This window comes from Myotis daubentonii, chromosome 4, assembly GCF_963259705.1.
Source record: "Myotis daubentonii chromosome 4, mMyoDau2.1, whole genome shotgun sequence".
Taxonomy (NCBI): Eukaryota; Metazoa; Chordata; class Mammalia; order Chiroptera; family Vespertilionidae; genus Myotis; species Myotis daubentonii.
Genome location: NC_081843.1, coordinates 34,113,479 through 34,138,944, shown reverse-complemented (window position 1 = coordinate 34,138,944; position 25,466 = coordinate 34,113,479). Strand labels below are relative to the sequence as shown.

The following is a 25,466-nucleotide window of genomic DNA, read 5'->3' as shown; positions in this document are numbered from 1 at the left end:
ACTGTGGTGTACTCACACAATGGAACATTCTCCATTTCAACAACAAAACAGATGATCACTACACAAACATGAATGAATCTCTTAAACATGATGTTGAGTGAAATAAGCCAGATAGAAAAGAGTATACGTCTATGATTTCCCAATATAAAGTCTCCAAACAGACCAAACTAATATGTGAGGACTGCGAGCAGGAGACGGCAGGCGGCCTCCTGGGGTGCTGATAATAATCTGCTCTTTGGTCCGGAGGCGATTACCACCGATCTGTACATACCTTTCTGCAGATATTATATGTCAATAAAAAGTTTATACTTATTCTTGGGCAGGCATGGGAGGCAACGAGGTGGAGGAGCCTGCCAACTAGCAGCTGAGTGAACTTGAACCAGAATTAATTGTTCTTCAATTAAAAAAGGGGGATAACAAAACACTTCAAAGGTTTCTGCAAAAATCAAATAAAGAAAAAGTATATAAAGAGGAGCATCCAGCATGAGGCAGGCTCCATAGCTATCACTGGGGAGTTCCAGGCACTCGCCTGGCCACCGTCCCTGCCACACCACAGTCAACAGCAGAGTCTCTGGGCAACCAGAGGGCACCACCACGTTCCTGCATAAAAGCTGTGGTACAGAGTGACAATGGGTGTGTGCCGGGTGTTGAGTATTCCCAGTTTTTCAGAAGTTAACTGATGGCTGGCCTCTATACTAATGCCATTTACTTACTTAACAAATCTTTTTAATAAATAGCCAAGATTATTCCAAGTTCCACGTCAGACAAGTCCAGCCAAGCCACTGTGTTTTTCATAAAACATGGATGGATCATGAATGGGATCAAGCAGGGCAGAAAGGGACTGGATGGGGTATGAAGGGGCCCAAAGTGGGCTGTGTCTCAGGTTGGATGAACTGGGATCAGAAGTGAGACAGGGCTGGCTTCGGGGAGGGCGCAGAGCCTCCACCTTCCCTCTTCCCTGTTAGGGCTTTCTGGAGGCTGACTAGAGCAGCGGTTGCCAACCTTTCGGACCTCACAGACCACCAGTGATCCGCGGACCATGGGTTGGTGACTGCTGGTCTCGAGCTCAGTGGCTCCCTTCTGCCTTCAGCCTGCCAGCTGAGGGTCCACATGCTGGTCAGCAATTGTGGATGACCAAGCACTTTGCCCCTGGGGCGACGTGTTAGAAACGCAGGGTCTCAGGGAAGGTGCTGTGAGATCACATTGAAGAAGCTCCTTCCACAAAGCAGGCTCATCCCCAGGCCCAGTACAGGGGGTGCTGAATGCCCACTTTACAGATAGTCGACAGAGCTCAACAGCAGCCCGGTCCTCTGGCCAGTAAGTGGCCAGGCAAGGACCAATCCCAGCCTGATTCCAAGGTCTCTGCTCTTTCCCTACATCCTCCAGCACATGGAAAAGTGTAGGAAAGAGTGGAATGCCCGCAGGCGCACACATGCATGTCACGACAGCATAAAAGTGATGTCCCTCAGGAGTAGATGCCTGAAGTCCATGGAAAAACTCACTAAGTGAGGTTTCTTTTAAGAATGCCTCAGCAAAGCTGTTTAGACACATAATTTTGTAAACATAAAGATGGTATTTTCCTGTTTAATCCCCCACTGGGTTTTTCACTAGATTAGTAGGTCCAGGACTATTAGGGCCTCCTAACCTATTTAGAATGAAATAGTAGTCTACTTTCAGGGCCTTCGTGGTAAATAATGTTACATGTGGGCCCCGTGGGAGGCAAGGCCCCAGCGCCTGATTTGGCCGCTCCAGTGTCTTCCTCTGTCCTGGAGGCCCTGTCAGTGCAGCAGCCTGCTAGGGGCCAGGAGGGAGGCAGCTGGGGACCAGCCACGGGCTTGGCTTCCCCACCCAGTGATGGCCTAGCCTCCTAGGAACTCAGAAAGGCCCTCCCCCAGCTCTCCACTACCCTAGCACCCCCAGGCAGACCCATCCCCACATGAGCAGGGCCATGGCAAGAGCATGAATGGAGGCCCTCAGGCCTGCCTCTTTTCTCTCCCAACTCCCAGCTCCAACCTACACTCCAAAAGGGGTCTTGTGTCTGGACATCTTTCCTACATGTCCAACTTCTACCCATGCCCAGCCATCAACATCCACATGTCCACTCCCCCTCTAGTTTATGTGCAGCCTAGACAGAACACTAAATGTCTGTCTGCACTAACATGGCATGCTCCCCAAGACACACTGTTAGATGAAGAAAGCAAGGTGCACAACAGTGTGAATTCTACTGCTGTGTTCCTTTTGATACAGAATCATGATAATATATCACCTACTCAACATAAATTTAAACTGATGGGTAAGAAAACTATCAGCAACCTAGATAAACGTTTCTGATGAAATATGAGAAAAAACCCCACACAAAACTAAATGCAATTTCCATTTATATGAAATGTGCAAGCCCTGACCGGTTTGGCTCAGTGGATGGAGCGTCAGCCTGCGGACTCAAGGGTCCCAGGTTCGATTCCGGTCAAGGGCCTGTACCTTGGTTGCGTGCACATCCCCAGCGGGGGGTGTGCAGGAGGCAGCTGATCGATGTTTCTCTCTCATCGATGTTTCTAACTCTCTATCCCTCTCCCTTCCTCTCTGTAAAAAATCAATAAAAAATATTTTAAAAAAAAAGAAATGTGCAAAACAGGCAAATCCATAGAGACAGAGTGGTACCAGGGGCGGGGGGAGAAGGGGGCGAGATTGCTTAATGGGAACAGTGGTTCCCTTTGAGGTGATGAAAATGTTTTTGAGTTAGATAGTGATGATGGTTGAACAACACTGTGACTATACTAAAAGCCACAAGATTGTATACTTTACTAGTAAAATGGTTAATATGGTGAATTTTAACTCAGTTTAAAAAATGAAAACAAACTAAATGCATTTAGTTGACACTTAAAAAGGGCTAGGCTTGAGATTTGGGAATATTCACTTATATATAACTCTTTCAGTTTCTCAACCACTGCCCGTCCCTAGGTGGGGATGAACATGGCAGAAGCCCTGGGAGAAATGTAGAATGACACTGCAGAGCCAGTGGAAACACAAGCTATGGTGTGACAGCAAGGTAATAAACACAGCTTCATTTACACTCAGCCTCTTTCAGGGTATAATGTATGACTGGCAGGAGGGAAACAAGAATTTGTGTCCTTAAGAAATGGAGTGCACACTATTATTCATAGAAAAAGGACTTGGAGAGAATATACCAGCATCTTGACAGAGAATATTGAAGGGTTAGGATAATAGGTAAGATGGTTTCTATAATTTTTCAATTTTTTGATTTTCACATTTTTATAACTAAAAATACATTTTAAAGTTTTAAAAAATGGGGGACAACTCACAAGTCTAAAAATAGGGGAGAGGCCACAATCAGCACAACACCTGGCACTCAGCACACATTTGATCACTTTCTGGGGCGGTCAGTCCTGTAGAAGGTTGGCAGAGGTGGCCTGACATCAGCTGAAAAGCCAAATCCTATTTCTTCTCAAAAGGAAGAGGCTTCCACAGAAGCGACAACTCGAGAAGGTGGATTTGATGCCTTGCTGAAGAAAGGGACAGAAAGCAGCCCCACTGCCCAGTGAATGCTGGGCTGTTCCTCCACCTGCAGGTGACACGTGCCAGCTGGGGTGGGCAGGGCACTGTGCCAGCACCAAGGGCAAGAGACTAAACGGGCAGCCTCTTTCTTACAACGGAGAAATACGGGCCCTGAGGATAATCATGGAGGGACGGGAGAGGCCACACATCAGGAGCAGAGACTCAGTTCAAATCCTGTGCCTGTGACAAGTCATGGCCTCTCAAGGCTGAAGTTCCTCTTGTTGAAAATACTGCATCTTGGCTCTGCAGCCTCCTAGTGCCTTGCACAGCACCTGGGACTTGGTTAATTCTCAGGGATAAAGAGGGTGTTCTCAGTAGAATGAGGTGATTTGGGTCATTCTGATTCCTAAGGCTCAGAGATGGATCAGACGCCCAGACCACAGGGCTTTGGAGGGAGCAGGCACCATGCCTGGAGAAACCAAAAGGGCCTCTTGGAAGAGCTGAGCTCTACTCTCAGAGACAAAACGGCTCCCAAGAGAGAGAGCCATGGGAACCGGCAGCCGAGGGGCTCCTGGATGAGGCCCATGTAGCCGGGGAGCTCAGCTACAGCCCTGACAGTGCGTGGGGGCTGGGGAGGAGGGCCTCAGTGTGGCCTCCTGATGCAGTTTCACAGGGCGGGAGTCACAGCTGGAAAAGCTCTGGGAGCGGAGAGGGGAGCCCTCTAGGCAGGTCTGGCTGGGAACGGCAGAGGCAGGCAAGATGGCTAGCCCTGCCTGTCCCGGAGGAAGGGTTCTCCCAGGAAGCATGAGCACTTCTGGAGGCCAGCCTGGTCCCTTCCTAGCTTCAACACCTGGGGAAAGGAAGAACACTCCCACCAGGGATGGCTTCCAGAGATAAGGGAAACCCGGGGGGACTGAAGAAGACCCCATGCCTAGCCAGTGCCCCAACAGGCTGTTTCCTGATGTTCTCACTGTTACACCTGGCCCACAGGGGCACCGCAGCACCTGTCGCCACACCTGAGTGCCGCTGACTGGCTTACCCCGCCTGATGGCTCCACTAGGAATTTGTACATGGAACCTGATCTTTCACAGGCACAGGAGTCGGTGACTGGGACCTTCCTGGTTTCCAGTCCATATTCTGTCCTTCGGAAGCAGGACAATGTAGCCTACAAATCCAGGACTGAAGGGACCAACAGTGCCCCTGCCCAACCCAACTATGCTGGTCAACTCTACATAGCACCCTCCTCATGCCTCCAGGGCATCCGTGCCCCAAAAGAAGTTCCAACTCACTGGAGCAGCGGTCGCCAACCTTTTGGACCTCACGGACCAGCAGTGGTCCGCAGACCACCAGTTGGCGACCGCTGCCCTAGAGTATAGGTGTCAAGTGTCCCTCAGCCAGAGGGCCATAGACACAGTCTGCTGCCAGGGACACTGTTTGGGACTGACCTTCTCAGGGTGGGCTCGTCCTGCGGAGATGAGTACATGCACCCCATGGTTTCTCACTCCCAGCTCCAGGACTTAAGGAAGAAAGCAGGTTGCAGCTCTCTCCTGGAAATGGGCCAGGAGCCAGCAGCTAGGAAGTCGGGTTCTGTCCATCCTCGACAGTGTTGGCTGGGCCCATTAACTTTGAAAGTGCTCCTGGACACCCCAAAGTCCTCTTGGAATCTCAGCTGAGCCCCTGCGTGCATCTGTCCCCTTAAGCCTGAGAACACTGGAACATCTGGCAGTTCCAGCAGGGAGGAACCGGGACTCTGGGCTGAAATCTCCCGTGATCCCCTGCGTTTGGGCACACACCCCTCCTCCTTCGGTATGGACCAAGGGAAGGAGAAAACCTCCCCAACCCCAACCCTCGGGTCTCCTTGGAAACTGTTTATATCAGAGCCCTTTCTCTCCACAGCCTCCTCCTTTCCTTCCCCATTTGAAAAAAATAAAATGAAAGAAACTCATGGAGGCTGAATAAAGCTCTTCTAGACACTAGAAGGCAGTTGTGCAGGTTGCTATGGCAGGGCCGTCTCGCCATAAAGGAAGCTGCACTGATCCCGCTGCGAGGGGCCTCAGGATCGTATTAAATTAGATCTGGTTCCCGTCTCCCTCCCCACGAAAGAACTGAGGGCAACAGAGCCTAAAACAGTAGTCAGTCTGTCACCTGGAGCATGTGCGCTGTGAGACCAGCATGTGCGACGGGGGCCCCCTGGCAAGGTGGTCACTGCATTCTCTGCTGAGATGGATCGCCTAAAGGAGCGCGCCTTCAAAGAACCCAAGTGTAAACACCCCAACGCAAGAGGCCACAGCTGGCCCAGGCTCACGCAGAGACCACGCAGCTCCAGAATGGTTCCAATTAGGGCTCTCCACTCCTAAATTGGGAGCAGGAGTCTCTGGTTCAGGCTTCAGAAGTCAACTGGAGCCCGCTGTGTGGGAACGACGAAAGGGAGGGTGGACAAAAGCACTGAGTCACTTGGACAGAGATGAACCAAGACGTCCCAGGGTGATTCATTTGTTTCCAGTCCCAGGCAACGCTCAGAAGGATTTCTGAAAACTGCAACTCAAATTTAATTTTCTGCACAGCCGAACAGATTTCTTCTGGGACTTTCTCCTGCCCTTGGCGACACACAGGGCAGATGCTTTTGAACAGCTTCCTTCCAAAGCCAGTGAGTGATGGCAAGTTCTCCAAGCCCCGGGGTAGCAAGTCCCCTAGTCAGAGAGATGCTGGGAGCTGAGACACGACACACGATGGTGCAGGGCTGTGCACAGGCTGGCCGGCCAGGACAAGCTTAGACTTTGAGGCCTCTACCGTGGGAAGTGGCTCCACCAAGAGGGCCCAGATTTCTCTACCATGGGTAGTCCTTGGAGCAGAAAGGTATTAGTTTGAAAGAACTGACTTCTGTGAAAACAAAGTGGCTGGAGCTTAAATAAAAAACACCGTGGCTCTCTCCACTGATGGGACCAGAATGGAAATCAGCACTGATGGGAGAGCAGTGTGGAAGGTGCCTCCTGAGACAGCGGCCTTCAGCAAGTTGGAGGTTAAAGCAGGTGTGGGAGGCCATGGGTCAAAGATAAAAAAGCAAATGGGATCTCTACTAACTGAGTGCCTGCTGCATGCCAGCTAGTATTCAAGGAGCTTTACATACACACACACACACACACACACACACACACACACACACACACACACACTAGAGGTCTGATGCATGAAAATTCGTGCAAGAGTAGGCCTTCCTTCCCCCAGCTGCTGGCACTGGCTTCTCTCTGGCACCCGGGACCCGGGCTGCTTCCCTCCTCCAGCCACCCACAGGTACCCGGGACCCAGGCTGGATTCCCATCGGCCCCAGCTTCATCAGGAAGGACATCTGGTCCAATTAGCATATTACCCTTTTATTATTATAGATATTTTTCACTGAATCCTCCAAACTTGTGAAATGGATAAGGATTTTTATCCACATTTAACACCTGAGGAGACTGTGAGGCTCGGGGGTGAAGCGGTAACTCAACTCCAGGCACCGCGGTCCAGCACGAGGGTTCATGTCGGCTCCCACTGAGCCTGGCTGTGCCTACCTGCCCCACCTGTCTGTCAAGGCACACAAGTCCCAGGTGTGTCACTGGGCACATTCAGAAAGCACACTTCACAGCCCTCCCAGGCATCCTAGGTCCTTGTCCTTTGGGTGCTATAAGACACAAGGGGGCTGCTGTTTCCCTCACAGACCCCCTCATGGACAGCCTTCAACATGTATCCACCAAGATAAGGACTCCTTAACCTGCCAAGGCCCTGGCCGCCTGCCCTCCCAACACCGCAGGGCGTTCTTTGGCCTCTCTCTGCTGAACCTTAAAGACCACTGGGCAGTGCCGTGGCCAGCCAGGTGTTAGGGCTGCTGGACTGTGCAGGAGAGTGAAGAGCAAGACTACGGTCCAAGGAGCTGCCCAAGGACACTCAGCTGCTTGTCAGTGACAGAGAGAAACAAAATGGCCCTGCCATCATCTGCAATCAAAGGGGGAAGGGCAAGAAAGCAGGGTAGCTGGGGCACAGCGATGAAGCCAGCATGGGGAGTGAGCAGAAGCGAGTGCAAAGGTGTGGGAACAAAACCCCTGAGGCACCAGCACCAAGTGCCCCGGAGATGCCCAGCGAGGTCAACAGATCCACCTGTGTTCAGCTCTGCCTCACTCTTGTAGACAATCGAAGTTGCAGACACCAGCTAGCATGGCAAAGCCATCCCCATCTCATCAGAGAACAGGAAAGAAGGAAAGGCAGGTGAAGTCCCTTAGTGGTCAGGTAGTGGAGGAAAACCCTGGCCTGTGCTTACAGGGGAGGGTGAGCATCCTGAGCCCATTTCCTCACCACTTCCATGGACAATGGGAGCCTTCAGTTGCGGTTCACTTCTCCTAGTGCTTTTCTCTTGGTAAACTCATTTCTGCTTCTATTTTCGTGTTTGGCAGAGCCAAGGAACTCCATAGAAAGTTAGATGTGGAAAGAACTCTAGCTCACTTTCCACCTGTCGACACTCAAAAGACAAAACTGATTAGAAATGATGCCCGTAGCCTTGACTCCTGGCTTTCCTGGACCTTCTGTCCAGAGTAAATCCCCAGATACAAGTCACAGGAACATGAGCTCTTTTGTGGCTTTTCACAAGCAGCCTCCTGTGGGATACAATCAGCAAAATCCAGACTGTGGGAAACTGAAACAAATGATCTGGTTTCTTCAAAAATGCTTCAAGGAAGGGAAGCCCCTGAACTGAGAGACTTCCTGTCACAGTAAGAAGTAGCCAGGCACACAAAGCTGTAGCTACATAATCCCACTTGTGTGACATTTGGGAAAAGGCAAAACTACAGGGACCAAAATAAGACCAGTGGTTGCTGAGGTCAAGAAGGGTGGGTACAGACTGCAAAGGGACCTGTGGGGAGCTTTTGGAGATGATGGAATATTCTGCATATTGACTGTAACACTGAGTACACACCTGCATACATCTCAGGACTCGTCAAACTGTACACTTAAATAGTGAATTTTACTTAATTTTTCTTAAAAGGTAAATTTTATTGCATGTTGACTGCCCCTGCCCGCCCCCACCCCCCCAAGAGGTATAAGATTTATTAATCAATTGTAATGTATGGGTCTTGTTTAGATCCTAAATTTTTAAAAAACTTAAAAAAATTTATCAGTCAGTCAAGGAACTAGAAACAAATGCTGATTGAGTATCTAATGATAATGGAACTTACTGTTGACTTTCAGGAGTATGACTTAAGTTCTGTTTAAAAATGGGCGTCCTGCTCTAGCCAGTTTTGCTCAGTGGATAGAGCATCAGCCTGTGGACCAAAGGGTTCGATTTCGGTCAAGGACACATGCCTGGGTTGCAGACTTGGTCCAACATGCAGGAGGCAGCCAATCAATAATTCCCTCTCAACATTGATGTTTCTCTCTCTTCCTCTCCCTTCCTCTCTGAAATCAATAAAAATATATCAAAAAAAGAAAAAGGGGGTGTACTTAAATTTTAGAAGACTAAAATATATGCATATTTCCATACAATTTCATAAGAAATATTTCTAATTTCCTATAGAATCATAATTTTTTTATTCATCATTTCTATAAATTATATGATTAATTATAAAGTTATATGATTGATTTAAGAGAATCCAGGAGCAGTTGGAAAAGGTGAAAGAAACAAGACTGGCGAGGAGAGAAGATAATTGCTTTGGTTTTTATTTGAAACTAGAGGCCCGGTGCACAAAATTTGTGTACTTGGTGGGGGGGGGGTCCGTCAGCCTGGCCTGCACCCTCTCACAGGCCAGGAGCCCTCAGGGAATGTCTGACTGCCAGCTTAGGCCCGCTCCCTGCAGTCGGACATTCCTAGCACTGCTGCAGAGGCGGGAGGGGCTCCCACCACGGCTGCTGCGTGCACCAGCCGTGAGCCCGGCTTCTGGCTGAACAGTGCTCCCCCTGTGGGAGTGCACTGACCACCAGGGGGCAGCTCCCGTGTTGCGTGCGATAGGGCTGAAACCGGCTATCCAACATCCCCTGAGGGGTCCCAGATTGTGAGAGGGTGCAGGCCAGGCCAAGGGACCCCATTGGTGCACGATCAGAGGGACATGGGAGTTTGGCCAGCCAGGGAGGGACTGTGGAGGGCTCCAGGGCATGTCTGGCCTATCTCACTCAGTCTCAAGTGGCCAGATTCCAGCAGCAAGCTAACCTACCATTGGAGCATCTGTCCCCTGATGGTCAGTGCATGTCATAGCGACTGGTCAACTGGTCGACTGTCTGCTCTCTGGTGGCCAGGGCATGTCATAGAGAGAGGTTGAGTGGCCTTAGCATATCATTAGCATATTACACTTTGATTGGTTGAACAGCCAACCAGACGACCAGGCACTTAGTATATTAGGCTTTTATTATATAGGATGTTCCATAATAAAAAGCTTTTCTTTTCTTTTAAAAAAAATATATTTCTTTATTGATTTCAGAGAGGAAGGGAGAAGGAGAGAGGGAGAGAAACATCAATGATGAGAGAGAATCATTGATCGGCTGCCTCCTGCACACCCCCTACTGGGGATCGAGCCCGCAACCCAGGCATGTGCCCTTGGCCGGAATCGAACCTGGGACCCTTCAGTCCACAGGCTGATGCTCTATCCACTGAGCCAAGCTGGCTAGGGCAAGCTTCTTTTTCTTTAAAGCACTCTTAGGTGCCAGAAGTGAAGCGGGGGGGGGGGGGGGGGGGGTGTGGTCAGGATTGGGAGTGCACTACAGTGCTTCTCAGAGCAGCAAGCACAGCAGAGGAGGAGCAAAGCAGCTGGGGGGCCTGGGCCCGCTGGATGAGGGCTGGCTACCACCTAACTCATGCTTATCTCTAGAAGCTGGCCCTGAGGACCACCAGGGAGAGGAGGGGTAAGTGGCCTAACCCTGCTAACCACAGCTCTCCATCAGCCTTGAAAAAATTTTTTTTACTTCACTGTCTTCCTTTTAACAGCCTTGATCTCTATGTTCCATTTCCCCTGTATCCCAAAATCTCCTAAATTTGGGCTTTGCTAACATCCCTTGCCCCATCAGTTTACTCCCAGGGGAATCCTCTCCCTCCATGTCAAGCCTTCCATCTCCTTCCCAAACTTGCTCCTGAGCCTGTGTGCCTTGTCAGCCTCATTTTCAACTGTCCCTCCTGGCTTCTCCACGCCCAACCAGGCCCCCACAGCCCATCAGCTGTGCCTTCACGGTACTTGTTCCTTGGAAGGCTCTTCTCAGGCCTCATCATCTCTCTGGAGCACTTCCTGAAAGGCCCCTGAAATTGGGGTCTGGTCATTTCACTGTTCCACTGAACACTCCAATCAGGCTCCAGCCTGCCATTTCCACACCCCCATCCCCCTTATCCTGAACACACACCCTCACCATCCCACCAAACGGAGTACTGACTTTCTAACACAACTTGTGGTCCTTCTCTCTCGACCTCAGGTGGACCACCATAGCCTGACAAACTCCCACTCTACTTACAGACTCAACTCACATGTCACCTCCTCTTGAAAGCCTTCCATAACCTCGAGTCAGAGCCCGTCCCTGCTCCTGGGTGTCCCTGGCTCTTCACACGTGTGTTTTCCAGCACAGCCCACTCCAGATGGATCTATTCTCATGCCTGCCCTTCCCACGGGACTGGAAGGCAGGGACTTCATTTTAGCCATCTGTCACAAAGACTTAACACACAGTCTCATATAAACGTTTGTCTGACTTGATGGATCCCAGATTTCAACATCACCTCCTGCCCCATGCTGCCGCTTTCTACCAGAGGCTGGGTAGCTTCCATGTGTTCCCCTGTGTTACTGTCAACATTCTAGTCCCACAGTGTTGCTCTTGAGGTAGAACCCTGCCCAGGGGAAAAGTCTACTATGACAGGTGTATTAAACCCTCTCTCATCCCTATCCTGGAAGGCAAAGACTGTCTCAAGTACCCTCCTGGACTGATGTTGAGTTGGTTGAGAGAGCAAGCTCCAGGCTCCAAAAGTGTCCACAGGTAGTATCTCTGTCAGCCAGCCACTCATGGACAATGACAGCAGAGAGCATCTGGGATCCTGAGGTTCTGAAAGCCAAATCTAGAATGTGATGAAGGCTCCAGAGGCCACCACACCTGGAGAGATTCACTTGAGCACCTCCTCCTGGATCCCCTGTACCTAGAAGTCCAGGGTCTGGGGACTGCAGGTATGTGTCTTATGCCTCCATGCTATTCAATGTGCTTGCTGATCAGATGTAGTTGGTCGCATTGATTTTGGTCCCATTGGTTTGGTTTTTAAAAATATTCATGGCCAACGGTTTAGACACAGTGTCCCAGGTGGCTACGGCCTTAAAAAACCTTAAAACACCAACCAGAAGCCACCAGAAATCATAGTGAGAATTCATGATATAGCCCTGGGCCACACACAGTCCCCACACTAAACCCTATCACACCCCACTGACCTGCTAGGTAAGGGAAGCTCTGGGCTGTGGCAGAAATCACCTGTGTGTGCTCAATGAAAATAAGTAGTCAGGGACCATAATGTAGGATTTATAGTGGAAGGTCTAGGTTTGTGGCCAGTTGTATCAGCTAAGTGGTCTCTCTGAGTCTGTTTTCTCATCTTTGAAATGGAATATTAACAATATGTAAGAGACTGAAGGCAGCATGGCAAAGTGTGGGAAACATGGGTTGTGAAGTTTGCAGAACTGGGTTTAAAAGCCAACTCTGCTACTTATAAGTTAGATGGCCTTGAGCAAACTCCTCAATCTCTAGCATCATGGTTTCCTCATCTGCAAAATCTATATATAAAAGGCTAAGTGACTGGCTGACCGTTCAGTAGGTATGACGCGCACTGACCACCAGGGAGCAGACACTCAACACAGAAGCCGCTGAGTGACAGCAACTTTGCAGAGTGCCCTCTCGCACTCTGGGACCCCTTAGGGGATGTTGGACTGCTGGTTTGGGCCCAATCCCTGCAGGCCAGGCCAAGGGAGGGAGGGACCCTGCTCACTCTGCAGACGGCTCGGGTGCAGCTGGCTAGGGAGGGACAGTGGGAGGTTGGCTCCAGGGGGTGTCTGGCTGACTGGTCTTGCCCAGTCCCGCCCCACCAGCCACCTTCTAATTAATTTCCTTTCAATGTGCACAAATCCATGTACCGGGCCTCTAGCGAGATTATAATGCCTTCTTGGAAGGACTCCTGTAAGACTGGAGATACCAATAATAAGGAAAAAATAGTAACAATACAATTTGAGGCTCATCGTGCACCAGGACTGGGCAAGAAGCCCTACAATGGATTAAGTCATTTAATTTTTGCAATCCTATGAGGAAAGTACTGTTATTATCTTCAATTTTAAGTTGAGGATATGGGCTTCAAAAGATTAAGTAACAGCAAATGTCACATGGCTACTATGTGGTAGTCAGGATTCAAACCTTGGTCATCCAACTATAAGAAGAGCCCAGAACTTAGCCACTGTACTATAAATGTTTCCCTTTATAAAATCCCTGGCCATAGCAAATATTCAACATGATAGAATGAGGGATGTAGGTTGAACCTCGTAGTAGGTTCTCAGGGAGATTGACAAATAAATGCAAAAATCTCTGCGTGCAGGGACAAATAATAATATTAATAATAATAATAATAATAATAATAATAATAATAATAATAATAATAAAAATAAAATCTTAGGGTCGGTGGCCGAGCCCTGAAGAACAGTACCCTGTTCTTTTGTGATCAAGAAGAGGGAACTATAGTTTCAGCATCCTGGCAAAGAGAAACAATTAGAACCTACAAAATGCAAGTGCTCCCACAATCTAGGAGTTTTATTGCCAGTCCATCTAGCAAGGCCAGTGAAGTGACAGGGAGAACAGCAGTTCCATGTGCTCCCATGGAACATCCACATCCACTCATTGTGGGTGTGGGGGGTACACCTCCATTTTACAGATGAGGAAACGCAGGGCTACTATAAGCTGGGAACTGGATGCTGGTCCCCTTATCTTGAGTATCACATTTTTCCCACCAAAAATACTCTGCTATTCCAGAAATCACCTGAATCAGCCCCAGTTGGAACAGGCTGATTCCGGCTCACCTGCCCATCCTCCTGTCCTCCCTCTGGCCCTCTGATGGCAAAGCCCTCTCAGCCTCCTGATGCATCACCATCTTTTAGGACGTTTGCAATACCACCTCCCACAGCACATCTTCCGGTCTCTCCACCAGGGGAATACCTTTCTAAAAGTTCTGGCAGCCAGAGTCTCCCTCTCCCCCAACATCCTCTTCATCCATGGCCTCTCTCTGATGAGCCATGAGGCCACCCACCCTGTCTAGCACACAGTTCTGTTGCAGAGGCCCTGATTAGATAATGCACATGAGAGCGCTTCATAACCCGCTTGTTAAAAGTCCTTTTCAACATCCTCACTTCTCAATTTCTATAATGTAAATGCCACCTCTTATTCTTATAGCACCTAGCTAGAGCTTGGTGTAAAATACGTTCTGACACAAACACTAAGCAGCTACCATGGAATAATGCCAGGTGACCATCATAAACATTATACCATTTAATACTTGCAAGAGCCCCGTGAGATTGGGGTTAGTGATTCCCCTTAACTCTTGCTTTTATCAAGCCTGTGGCAAAACTGGTTTCATTATCTATCAACAATATTAAGTGAGGACTTAAGAATTGTATTCCCTGAATATCTGCTTGAAAGCTGGAGGACTATAACTTTTCTGGGAGAAAAAACTGTTACCAGAAGTGGAATAGTGAATTAGGACCTGACAGAAACCTGAATGTTCACCCTGCCCAACCCTGGGAGTTCTGACCTGAGCATAGCCCCATCGTCTGCACCTGAGACTTGTCCCTTGGATCTCCCCAAGGAGCTGTGCCCTGGGGTTCGCTCAGCAGAGCCTGGCCTAGTAGAGCCACTCAAACCTGCCTGAAAGAACATGACCTGGTTGCAGGAATGATATGGAACTCATTCTTGAGGAGACAGTGATGCACCTCATTTTTTCACACCTAAAAACCATCTTTACTCTTACTTCCTTAATATTTTTCTTTAAACTAAGTCACCTTTTAAATTAAACTTTATTAAAAGGAAGTTTTATGGAAGGCTAAAAAAATTAAAAAAGAAAACAGTGTTAGTAAAGTCAGGTTGGATACTGCCTGTGATATTGTGACATAAAAAAATGCAGCCCGGCTGGTGTGGTTCAGTGGTCAATCATCAACCCATGAACCAGGAGGTCACAGTTTGATTCCCGGTCAGGGCACATGCCTGGGTTGCAGGCTTGATCCCTAGGAGGAGGCATGCAGGAGGCAGCCAATCAATGATTCTCTCACATCACTGATATTTCTATCCCTCTCTCCCTCTCCCTTCCTCTCTGAAATCAATAAAAATATATTTTTAAAAAAATACATATTTCATCTTCATCCTGTTTCTGGCCCAGAGCTCCTAAAACCCTTAGAATTTACTAAGTGATAAGAGCAATAAAAGTATCTTCTGTTATTTGTAACAAGCCTCTTTCAACCACACCTGAGTTTATAATGAAGTGCTTTTGGAAAGCCCTTAAGGATGGGGCTAGTAGCCAAGGGAACCAACCCTGAGATTTACTTTCAGCCTCATCCCTGACCTCTGGGGAGGGGAGAGGGACTGGAGATTGAACTAATCCCCAATGGCCAGTGATTTGATCAATAATGCCTACATAAGGGAGCCTCCATAAAAACCCAAAAGAATAGGGTTTGCAGAGCTTCAGGGTTGCTGAACGGGTGAAGGTGCTAGAGAGTGGAGCACCTGGAGAGGGCATAGAAGTTCTGTGACCTTTCCCCATCCCTTGACCTATTCACCTTTTCCATCTACTGTTCCTGAGTTATATCCTTTTATAATAAACTGGTAACCTCGTAAGTAAACTGCTTTCTTGAATTCTGTGAATCACTGTAGCAAATTAATCGATCCTGAGGAGGAAGTATGGGAACCTCTGGTGTATAGCTGGTTGGCCAGAAGCACAGGTGACAAACTGGACTTTCGACTGGCATCCAAAGGGGGCAGGGAGTCATATGGGACTGAGCCCTTAATCTGTGGGATCTAACTCTAGGCAGTTGGTGTGAGGAGGGTTTGAGAACTGCTTGGTGTAGGGAGTGTTGAGAGTTGAGGGGAAAAAAGTAGTTTTCCTCTTATATTGTCACTCTCCAAAACTCTAAGCTAGAGATAGCTCTCTTCACTTACAAAAAGAAATTAGCAACTGTTAGATTTAAGGACATATTAGCACCAAACTGAAACTTTCTTCCTGTCAGTAATGAAAAGAATGGAAAGAAAATTTTAAAAGGAGTAATTGCCTTGCTTTATGGTCCTGTGTCAACAGCACCTCTATGATCCCATCTGTTTACAAAATGGAAATGTAATAGGCAGCTACACAGACATGAGCAAAACATGGACCAGGTACAAAAGGTCATCTATCAAGGGGCAAAATTGGGAAAACAAGGACCTCGCCCCCAGGGTAACCTCTCCTCACCTAGCATATCACTGGTCATGTGCTTGGTTTGAACTCCTGACTTTTCATATCAGCTAGTCATGTGGTTTAGATCCCTGACTTTTCTTCCCTAGAGATAACATCTAGGCCTCAGTGGTATTTCAGCTCTAAGCCCAGAGAAGCAGCAAAACCAGACAACTGACACCATGGCTACCTCAGACAGCTGCATTGACTAATCACCCCTGTCCTGGCTCCAGCCAATCTGCCCATGACCCTGAAAGAGCACACCTGGAAAGCTAATGAATATTCTATTGAGACCCTTCCCTGAGAGTTCCCCTAAGATTCCCACCTGCAAGAGAGAGAATATCCTCAATGCAAAGTACCCAGCAGGAGTAGCTCATTCTGGACTAACCCCCTGAACCTGTCTCCAAGACCCCCTTTACTCTGACTTCCCAGTGAGCTAAAGCAGCTCCCCACCAACTTAGGTCTCTCCTGTTTCTTCTTCTATGTCCGTCCTTATTTCACTGTCCCAAGTGTGTTTTTGCTGTAGCCAATAAATTCTTGCTTGCTTTGCTGCATTTTGTCTCTTGTCTGAAATATTTCCTTCAAGAAGGCAAGAAACGAGGTCTCATCATCTCGCAGGTAAACAGAAAGATCCCAGGCTGGGGAGGTGCCAGTTCCAGCTCTGCCTTGTGCAGATGATCCCAAGCAGCATCTGTAACATCCCTGAGCCTCAGGTTATCTATCAGTAAAATGGTGCCTTCTACTCTGAATGGTCCCTGTGAAGTTCAAATAAGACAGACAGCCCTAACGAGTTTGACTCAGTGGATAGAGCGTCGGCCTGTGGACTAAAGGGTCCCCGGTTCAATTCCAGTCAAGGGCATATACCTTGGTTGCGGGCACATCCCCAGTAGGGGGTGTGCAGGAGGCAGCTAATAGATGTTTCTCTCTCATCGATGTTTCTAACTCTCTATCCCTCTCCCTTCCTCTCTGTAAAAAATTAATGAATATATAAAAAAAAAGACAGACATAACTCTAAAGTGCTGTGTAAACATAAAAAGATCTGAAGCACAGTCTGCCAATAAGGCAAAAGCCAAGATTCATCCCCAAATGCTTCAGGGACCCTGTGTCTCTCCCGGCTGGCTCACTCCTGACCGAGGCCCAAGTACAGAATGCTGCTTGGACTGCCAGAAATGCCCAGAGCTCCAGAATGCTGAGGAAGAGAGATCCCGACAGCATCACTTACATTGCTTGAATTTTGGTGAACTCAGGGACTTCGTCTTTCTTCTTTCTGAAGAAGAACCAGTAGGTCAGGAGACCCACAATGAGTGAAAACAGAATCATGTCCGTCATGCTGAAAAGAGAGACTTCCTCAGCCACAGTCTCAGACCCAGTGGCACTGGTATCTGTGTTGGAGTCCCCCATGTTGATCACGAACCTGTGGGGGGAGAGAAATAACAGACTTCAGCAGGGAGGAGCAGGGTCCGGAGGCCTGCTGGGGAGACCCCTGACAGCTTCAGCCTGGGCTCATGCCCATGGGCTGCAGCAACAGGCCAAGCATCAGGGAAGGAGCTGCTGGCTCCTGGGGAATAACCTCTAAGCCCTTGGTATGTGTTACCTGTTAAGAGTTTCTCTGTATACACAGATAGTTTAGGCAGCAATGTCATTTAAGGTGAATACCTGGGAATCTGAATCACATCATATCAGTCTGACCTCTGGGGTGCTGGAGATTAAGATTAGAGACACTGGCGCTCCATGCCAAAAAGACTGACCAAAAACCCCTGAAAAACACACACACCAAAACACAAAACCTGGACACCAAGGATCAAGTGAGCTTCCCTGGCTGGGATAGATACTTCATATGCATTGCCACACACAGTTGCTGGGAGAATTAAGAGCTGTCCGTGTTACCTCCGAGAGAGGACAACTGGAAGCTACAAAGACAGATTTCCTGGTTTCTCCACCCTAGGAACCCTTCTGCCATAATAAACCATAACTGGGAGTATAAAACAGCTTTTTTGAGTTCTATGAGTCCTGGTGAATCACTAAACCAAAGGATGGTCCTGGGGACCCCCTCAATACACCAACCCTCTTAGTTCCCTTGAAAGGTGCTCAACTGGTTCTTCCACCATTGAAACCTGACATACAGGTAGATGTTATATGAGTCAACAAAGACCAAAGTAAGAGTACCAGAAACCTCAGCAGCCCACTTCTGCCACCTATCAATGAGGCTAGGCTCAGCTCTGGAATTGCATCATTCCATTTTGCAATCACTGCTTTTACCAACGGGGTTGCTTTCACCAGAAGCATGGCTTCCAGACTTAGTCAGAAATGCCTGTCATATCTCAGCAACTCAGGCAATAGGAGATTGCTACATATCTCACTTCCGTTAGCTGCCACTGCCTCCAGGAAAGCACCCTAGCATCTGAGGGGTCCTGGCATCAGCCCTTCCCTTCTGCAACTTGTTGGGAATGGGTTATTCAGAATGGGCCCTCAAACTTCATTCTTTGCTTTATTAACCTGAGGTGCTTTCTAATGTCCAAGTTCCTGAGATAAACTCAACTCATCCCTTTTGATACCTTATGTTATAAGACAAACTCAACTCTAGTGCCCACAGAGAGGATTATTTAAGTATTAACTTATAAACACATTTAATTCAGTGTTAGTCATCTTTTTATCTAACTCAGTTGTGTCATCTGTCATGCCCACAGCCTTCTGTCAAGCTCTCACAAAACCATGGAGAGAGGACCTGCTGGTATGGATTCTGGAAGGACCACAAAATCATGAGGCAGCAAACACTCAGAACTCTGGTAAAACAAGCAGGGGGTTCTGGTCAGGACTAATGTGCTGCCATGGGAAAGCCGCCAGCTGGCATGCCTCACAAAGCAGCAGTCAAAGGACTTCTGCTTCCTGTCCTTCTACCCTTCTAACTCATGCCACCCAGCCCCCTTTCTTTACCAAGGGGTAACTAAAGCTAAAACTGTTGATAGGTATGTAAGTTGACTGCACAACTCAGAAGAGAAAGCTCATTCCTGGTAGGTGGTTTCAAAGCAGTGGTGCCTTGGAGGGATAGGAAGACTGCACATCGGCACTCTCACAATCCCATTATTTTAATAACGTTTGGGTTCAAGCCACCCAGACCACTGCAAGAAGCTCCCAACTTCTCCACACAGTAGCCAGAGGGATCCTTTGAAAAAGGAAGTCAGATATTGTCACTTCCCTAATCAAAACTCTTAAATGGCTTCATACTTAGTACAAAATCTAAAGTCTTTACCAATGAGCATTATACGATCTGGCCCCTGCTTACCAGCCACCACGTTTCTTACTACTCTGCCCTTTCTCACACCTCACCAGTCACACTGGCCTCCTTGCTACTCCCCAAGCCTCCTTGTATCTCAGGGCCTATGCACATGTTAACATGTTGCCCAGGGTTTTCTCTCTCACTTCATTCAAGTCTCAGCTATCACCACCTGAGAGAGACTTTGCCTCGCTATCATATCTGGTCCCTCTTCCTTCCCTTGCCCCTTCACAAGACAGATCACTACCTGACATACATTTTTCCCACTGGCCATCTCCCTGAAAACAGGGCTAGCCAGCAAGGACAGGGACTTCGCTTTGTTCACAGCCAGGCAGATAATGAGCACCTAGTATCAACTTGTAAATAAATAAAGGAAGGATTCTAGAGCAGTTGGGTTGGTAATACAGATTACGGAGCGGTTTTATAATCTGAAAAGCACAATACAGATGCGTCATTAGAACACAGTTTATGAAGCTATGTCCACTCTTCTTCACTCTTGCTCTGTCTCTAATAACTGCACTTACTGCTTCTTGCAATATCTCAGGCCTCTCTGTCTTAGTTCAGAGTCAGACCACCAGAAATTTCTGCCCCCAACAGTGAAAATAAGTAGGCACTCCCACTGGAAATGTAACTGACTCCCTGTAGCAGGTAGGGTTGGGGCTCAGGCCCCGAAGCCCCCCATCAGTACACTGGCCACTGTCAGCACTCAGATGTGGGGTCTCAACAAAATTGAGAATGTGCCCTACCTGGTTTGGCTCAGTGGCTAGAGCATCAGCCTGTAGGCTGAAGGGTCCCGGGTTCGATTCCAGTCAAGGGCACATGCCTGGGTTGCGGGCTCAATCCCCAGTAGGGGGCTTTGCAGGAGGCAGCCAGTAAATGATTCTCTCTCATCATTGATGTTTCTATCTCTCTCTCCTTCTTCCTTCCTCTCTGAAATCAATAAAAATATATTTAAAACAAAAACAAAAACTGAGAATGTCCCCAGCAGCTCTGACTCTGAAGTATGAAACTTCAGACAGACAAGAGCTACAGAGGAGCACTGGAAAACACCTGGTAATCATTTATCTGAGGCCGATCTGCAATTCGGAATTGGATGATCCAAATGAGTAAGCACCTTGCCAAGTGGCAAAACTACAGCTTCCCAGGGGAGGGCTAAGTTCAGTACCCGTCCGCGTAGAAAGACCTGTTGAACACATATCCCTTGCTCTGCTGTAAACTCCTGAGGGAAGAATAGGCTTGTGGGCACCTCTGAATCTGGCACATTGCGGGAAGGGCTGGCAGGCTGGCAAGAAGGAAGTCCACTTGGGGGAAAAGCCTCGGCCCCACACTTCCTACACTAGGACACAGAGCATCGTTCCTGGGGTCTGAAGCTGTGAATAAGCTGTTAAACCATTATTATGATCCACTTAAACCATTATTTTCACACTGAAGCACACACAAACACCCACCCTTGTCTCCAGCCTGCATCTTTGTATCCCTGCTCCAGAGTCTTTTTGTGCCTGAAATGTTCTTCTTCTAGTTGTCTCCTACTTAGTCTTCAGACCTCAGCATGAATGTCACTTCTATGGGTCACACTTTCCTGGCAAATTACTTGACACATAATCGAGTGCTCAATAACTACCCATGGAATGAGCAAAAGCAGTCAATAAATACATTATGCCACAGAATGTAAAATTTACATCAATTATTAACCTGAAGCTTATGGATTTAAATGAAATTTGGCAATGGGACAGAGGCTCCCAAACTCTCTCAATTCACAGAATCCCTGGTATCTCAGTAAAATTGTTGGGGTATTCTAGGCCCAAAGCAATACCTAATAATTCCATATGGGAAGTAGTCAGGTCGAAACAACCACTAAAAACCCAGCTTTGCAAAGACACAAAGTTATCAAAAGAAATGTACATTTCTTCCCACTGGCCATCTCCCTGAAAACATTGAAACTGAACTACCCCAAGACAGTACTAACGTGGACAGATGTGGACTTCCACTGCATTGGAAAAAACCTCTGGAGGTTTGCTGTGGTGCCTCAGCAGTCTGGGAACAAAGACCCTATGACAAAGTCACTCTCCTCTGCTGTGTGACATATTTTGATGGGAAATTTTTGGATGTCCTGCCTGACAAGTGTCCTCCATTTCAGGTGTGACAGGGTGACCATAAGACTATCTGAGGTCCCCGCAGGCACTCCAAGGAGCCTTTGGAAGCCCTGTGCGATCTTTCTGCCCTGTGAGTCATTTCTTTTTTTCACGTGCAGAACTCATGGGGCCAAAGGCAACATTTGTCAGCAACAGAAAAGAGAGAGAGAGAGAGAGAGAGAGAGAGAGAGAGAGAGAGAGAGAGAGAGAGAGAGAGAGAGAGAGAGAGAGAAATGGACATGAGAAAATAGAGTAATTTCTTAACTAGACCAGAGTCTTGCCACACCCCTGCCACCAGCTAGCTGGGCCTCTATAAATCTCTTAAGGGCAGTAGGTTTTGATGTCCCCATTTGTAAAATTAGGCACAGAAAAGACCACCCCAAAGAGAGCAGATCTGACTTGATCTTTTATTATAAATTAGGTCTACACGTAAGTTTTTATTTTGATTATAAAAGACAAATATAGACATAGATAGACCGATGCTATTCCTCTCGAGTTTAAACAGCCAGCCAATTTCCACTAATGGTGTGGGCCAAGGTTAGCAACTGCACAGTCCCAGCACCAGCCAGCAGGCAGCCCACCACAATGCAGAACAGGCGAGCAAACCACTGGCCTCTCAGGCAGGGGCAATGGTGGGCCTGCACCAGCTTCTGAAAGAACAAACAAGGTAAGAACAGAAGGCCCCTTCCCCCATCCAACTGTTTACAATATTAGAGAGTAAAATCATCTTCCATGAAGCATTTGTGGCTTTCATTTACTATATTCAACTTCTGGTCAGTAAACAAGATTGGCCAACCAACCTGGCACTGACATCAGAGCGAGCCCATCACCTGATGCAGGAAGAAGGAAGTGAGGAAGCAATTTAGTCGTCCCCTTCAGCATGCAAATCACCCAGCAGCAAACAGTCACTGTCACCCGAGGCAGCCCAGATGAGTCTGGCATCCACCCCGCAGCTGCAGTAAGAACAGGGTCAGCCCAGGCCCACAAACCTCTGCCAAGGTTTAGTGGCTTCAAGGTGAGGGAAAACCCTCAAGGAAACAAAGATTGCTCTTGCCTAAAACTCATCCTCCAGAAACTGAGCGGTGCTCAGGGGCAAGTACCTTTCCCAAAGCAGCCTGCTAGAGAATAGTGCTCAAAAGGGCAATTGGAATGGATTCCTCTCTAGCCAGTGTCCACAAAGTTCATCATCCAAACTGAGATGTGGTTGGTGTGGATTTCTTTGGGTTTATCCTATCTGGGATTTTCTCAGCTTCTTGAATTTGTAGATTTGAGGACTCTTCGGCCATTATTTCTTCAAATACTTTTTCAGCCCCACCCTCTTTCTCCTCTCTTTCTCGGACTATGATGACATAAATGTATTTTATATTAGTCCCATAAGCTCCTGAGGCTCTGTTTAGTTTTTTTAAAAATATTTTCTTTAATGATTTTAGAGAGAGGAAGGGAGAGAGAGAGAGAAACATCAGTGATGAGAGATGATCATCAATCGGCTGCCTCCTGCACACCCCCTACTGGGGATTGAGCCTGCAACCCTGGCATGTGCCCTGACTGGGAATTGAACCATGACCTCCTGGTTCATGGGCCGATGCTCAACTGCTGAGCAACATCTGCTGGATTCTGTTCAATTTTATCAGTCTAGTTTCTCAGTTGTTCAGATTGGCAATTTCTACTGTTCTAGCTTCAAGTTCACTGATGATTTCCTCTGTCTTCTCTATTCTATGGTGGAGCCATCCATTGAAGTTTTTTATTTTTCAGTATTGTACTTTTCAGTTCTAAGATGTGTTTGGGTCTTCTTTATAGCTTGTATGATTCCAACATCTGTATCATATTGATGTTGGCATCTGTTGATTGTCTTTTCCCAGGCTAGTTGAGAGCTTCCTAGTTCTTAGTATGGTAAGTGATTTTGTTGTTGTTGTGTGTTTTTTTAAAAATATATTTAGTGATTTTTTATAGAGAAGAAGGGAGAGGGATATAGAGTTAGAAACATCGATGAGAGAGATTGATCAGTTGCCTCCTGCACGCTCCCCAGTGGGGATGTGCCCGCAACCAAGATACATGCCCTTGACCGGAATCGAACCTGGGACCCTTCAGTCCGCAGGCCGATGCTCTATCCACTGAGCCAAACTGGTTCGGCTGTTGTTGTTGTTTTAATCCTTACCCAACAACATGCTTATTGATTTTAGAGAGATGGAGAGAGGGAGAGAGGGAGAGAGGGAGAGAGGGAGAGAGGGAGAGAGGGAGAGAAGGAGAGAGGGAGAGAGGAAGAGAGGGAGAGAAGGAGAGAGGGAGAGAGGAAGAGAGAGAGAGAGAGAAACATTGATCAGTTGCCTTCCCACCTGGGCCCCGACTGGGGACTGGACCTGCAACCTAGGTATGTGCCTGCCTGGGAATTGAACTCACAACCTTTCAGTGTACAGGGCCATGCTGTAACCAACTGACCCACAATGGCCAGGGCTGGTGAGTGATTTTTTATTGTATTCTCTCTTTTTATTTAAATCCTCTTTTTCAGGCCTCCTCTGCCACCACACTTGTGGGGAACGGAGAGCACCAACTCATTGCTGTCATTCATAGGCATAGCCCAACAGTTGCAATGCCACGGGGAAGCCTGGTGTGAGGGGGAAATAGAGATCTGAGGACAAAGAAAGTAAGATAGTCCAAAATAGTAAAAGAAGTTATACCAGCATCTGAGCTAGGTCATGAAAAATGAACCAAGTCCACCAACCAGATAAGGAAGCTAAGAGAAATCCGCGACAGAATTAGCATGTATCAAGGCCTAAACCATGAAAGAACAACAGCTACAGAATCTGGTGTAATTCAAGTGTGGTACAATGAGATGCATTTATATGTGTGGGTGCAAGTGTGGTAAGAGATGAGCCTTTTAAACGAGACTGAGACCAGGACCCAGGAGCCCTCTATGTGTCTAAAGCAGTGGTTCTCAACCTTGGCTGCACATTAGAATCACCTGGGAATCTTTTTAAAATCCTGATTTCTGGGCCTCATCCTCCAGAAATTCTGTTTCTTTGTTATGGGGTGGGGCCACAACATTAGTAACAAAGAAACAGAATTTCTGGAGGATGAGGCCCAGAAATCAGGATTGTAAGAAGATTCCCAGGTGATTCTAATGTGCAGCCAAGGTGGAGAACCACTGGTCTAAAGTCTTTGGGCCCTGGGTAGCCAGTGACGATAGGGCAAGGGTGTGACATGATTAGAAAGAACTATGTGTAATACCCTTTGTAATACTTTAAGCAATAAAAAAAAAAAAAAAAAAAAGAACTATGCCATAGGATGGTAATGCTATACAATGATGCTTGCACCACGTCATGATATCAGTAAGAGCCTTGACCAAGGCAGTCTAGACCCGTGGTCGGCAAACTGCGGCTCGCGAGCCACACGCGGCTCTTTGGCCCCTTGAGGGTGGCTCTTCCTAAGCCTTAGGAGTAACCTTAGGAGTAACCTACCTATATAGTTTAAGTTTAAAAAATTTGGCTCTCAAAAGAAATTTCAATCGTTGTGCTGTTGGTATTTGGCTCTGTTGATTAATGAGTTTGCCGACCACTGGTCTAGACGACAACATGTTCAGGCCAATGCTCCACAGCAGATGCTTAAATGTCTCTAGCTAACAACCTTTCCCCTAAATAACAGGGTTTATGAGTGTGAGCTGGAGACACATGACTGGTATTGTGAAAGCTGGATCTGTGCAAGCATGACTTGGCGAGAACCAGACAGAAGTGCCAGCATCATTCAGCACAAATTGAGCTGACAATTTGTGGAACCGGAACTGCTAGCTGATCGTGGAGAGCCTTGCAGGCTTGTTTCAATCAGTCTTTCTGGAGCCTTGGCCACTTAGCCTGAACACCATGTGGGGTGAACCCACAGATCCCTTAAGCCCTTGGCAACATACTCCAGAGCCTTTTGTGGGTATAACTTAGTAACATTATTAAAAGTTAGCACAGGGCAATTGATGGGTACAAGATACTTCAGAGGAGTTCTGTGAGATAATAGGAAGTATATACTGGTCTCTGTCTCTGGTTCCTGGAACAGCACAATTGTAGGACTCCCAGCTGTTGTCACAGAAAATGAAGGGTTGTATTCTCTCTTTTTATTTAAATCCTCTTTTTTCAGG

General features: G+C 47.7%; 1 protein-coding gene and 1 long non-coding RNA gene across 3 annotated transcripts in view; both read right to left on the bottom strand.

The window, feature by feature from the left end:
• LOC132233207 (NADPH--cytochrome P450 reductase) overlaps positions 1–25,466 on the bottom strand; it is a 65,618-nt gene that overhangs the window by 17,012 nt on the left and 23,140 nt on the right. For both annotated transcript variants that reach the window (XM_059693503.1, XM_059693502.1), the window contains exon 2: positions 17,163–17,354. In XM_059693503.1, the coding sequence (XP_059549486.1) occupies positions 17,163–17,341 (179 nt within the window). In that variant the 5' untranslated portion in view covers positions 17,342–17,354. The remainder of the gene's footprint in view (positions 1–17,162; positions 17,355–25,466) is intronic.
• LOC132233212 (uncharacterized) lies at positions 252–12,997 on the bottom strand. The gene is made up of 3 exons (XR_009452575.1): positions 6,673–12,997; positions 2,631–6,630; positions 252–2,397 (listed from the first exon to the last, which is right to left on the bottom strand). It is a non-coding gene; the product is annotated as an uncharacterized LOC132233212 (long non-coding RNA).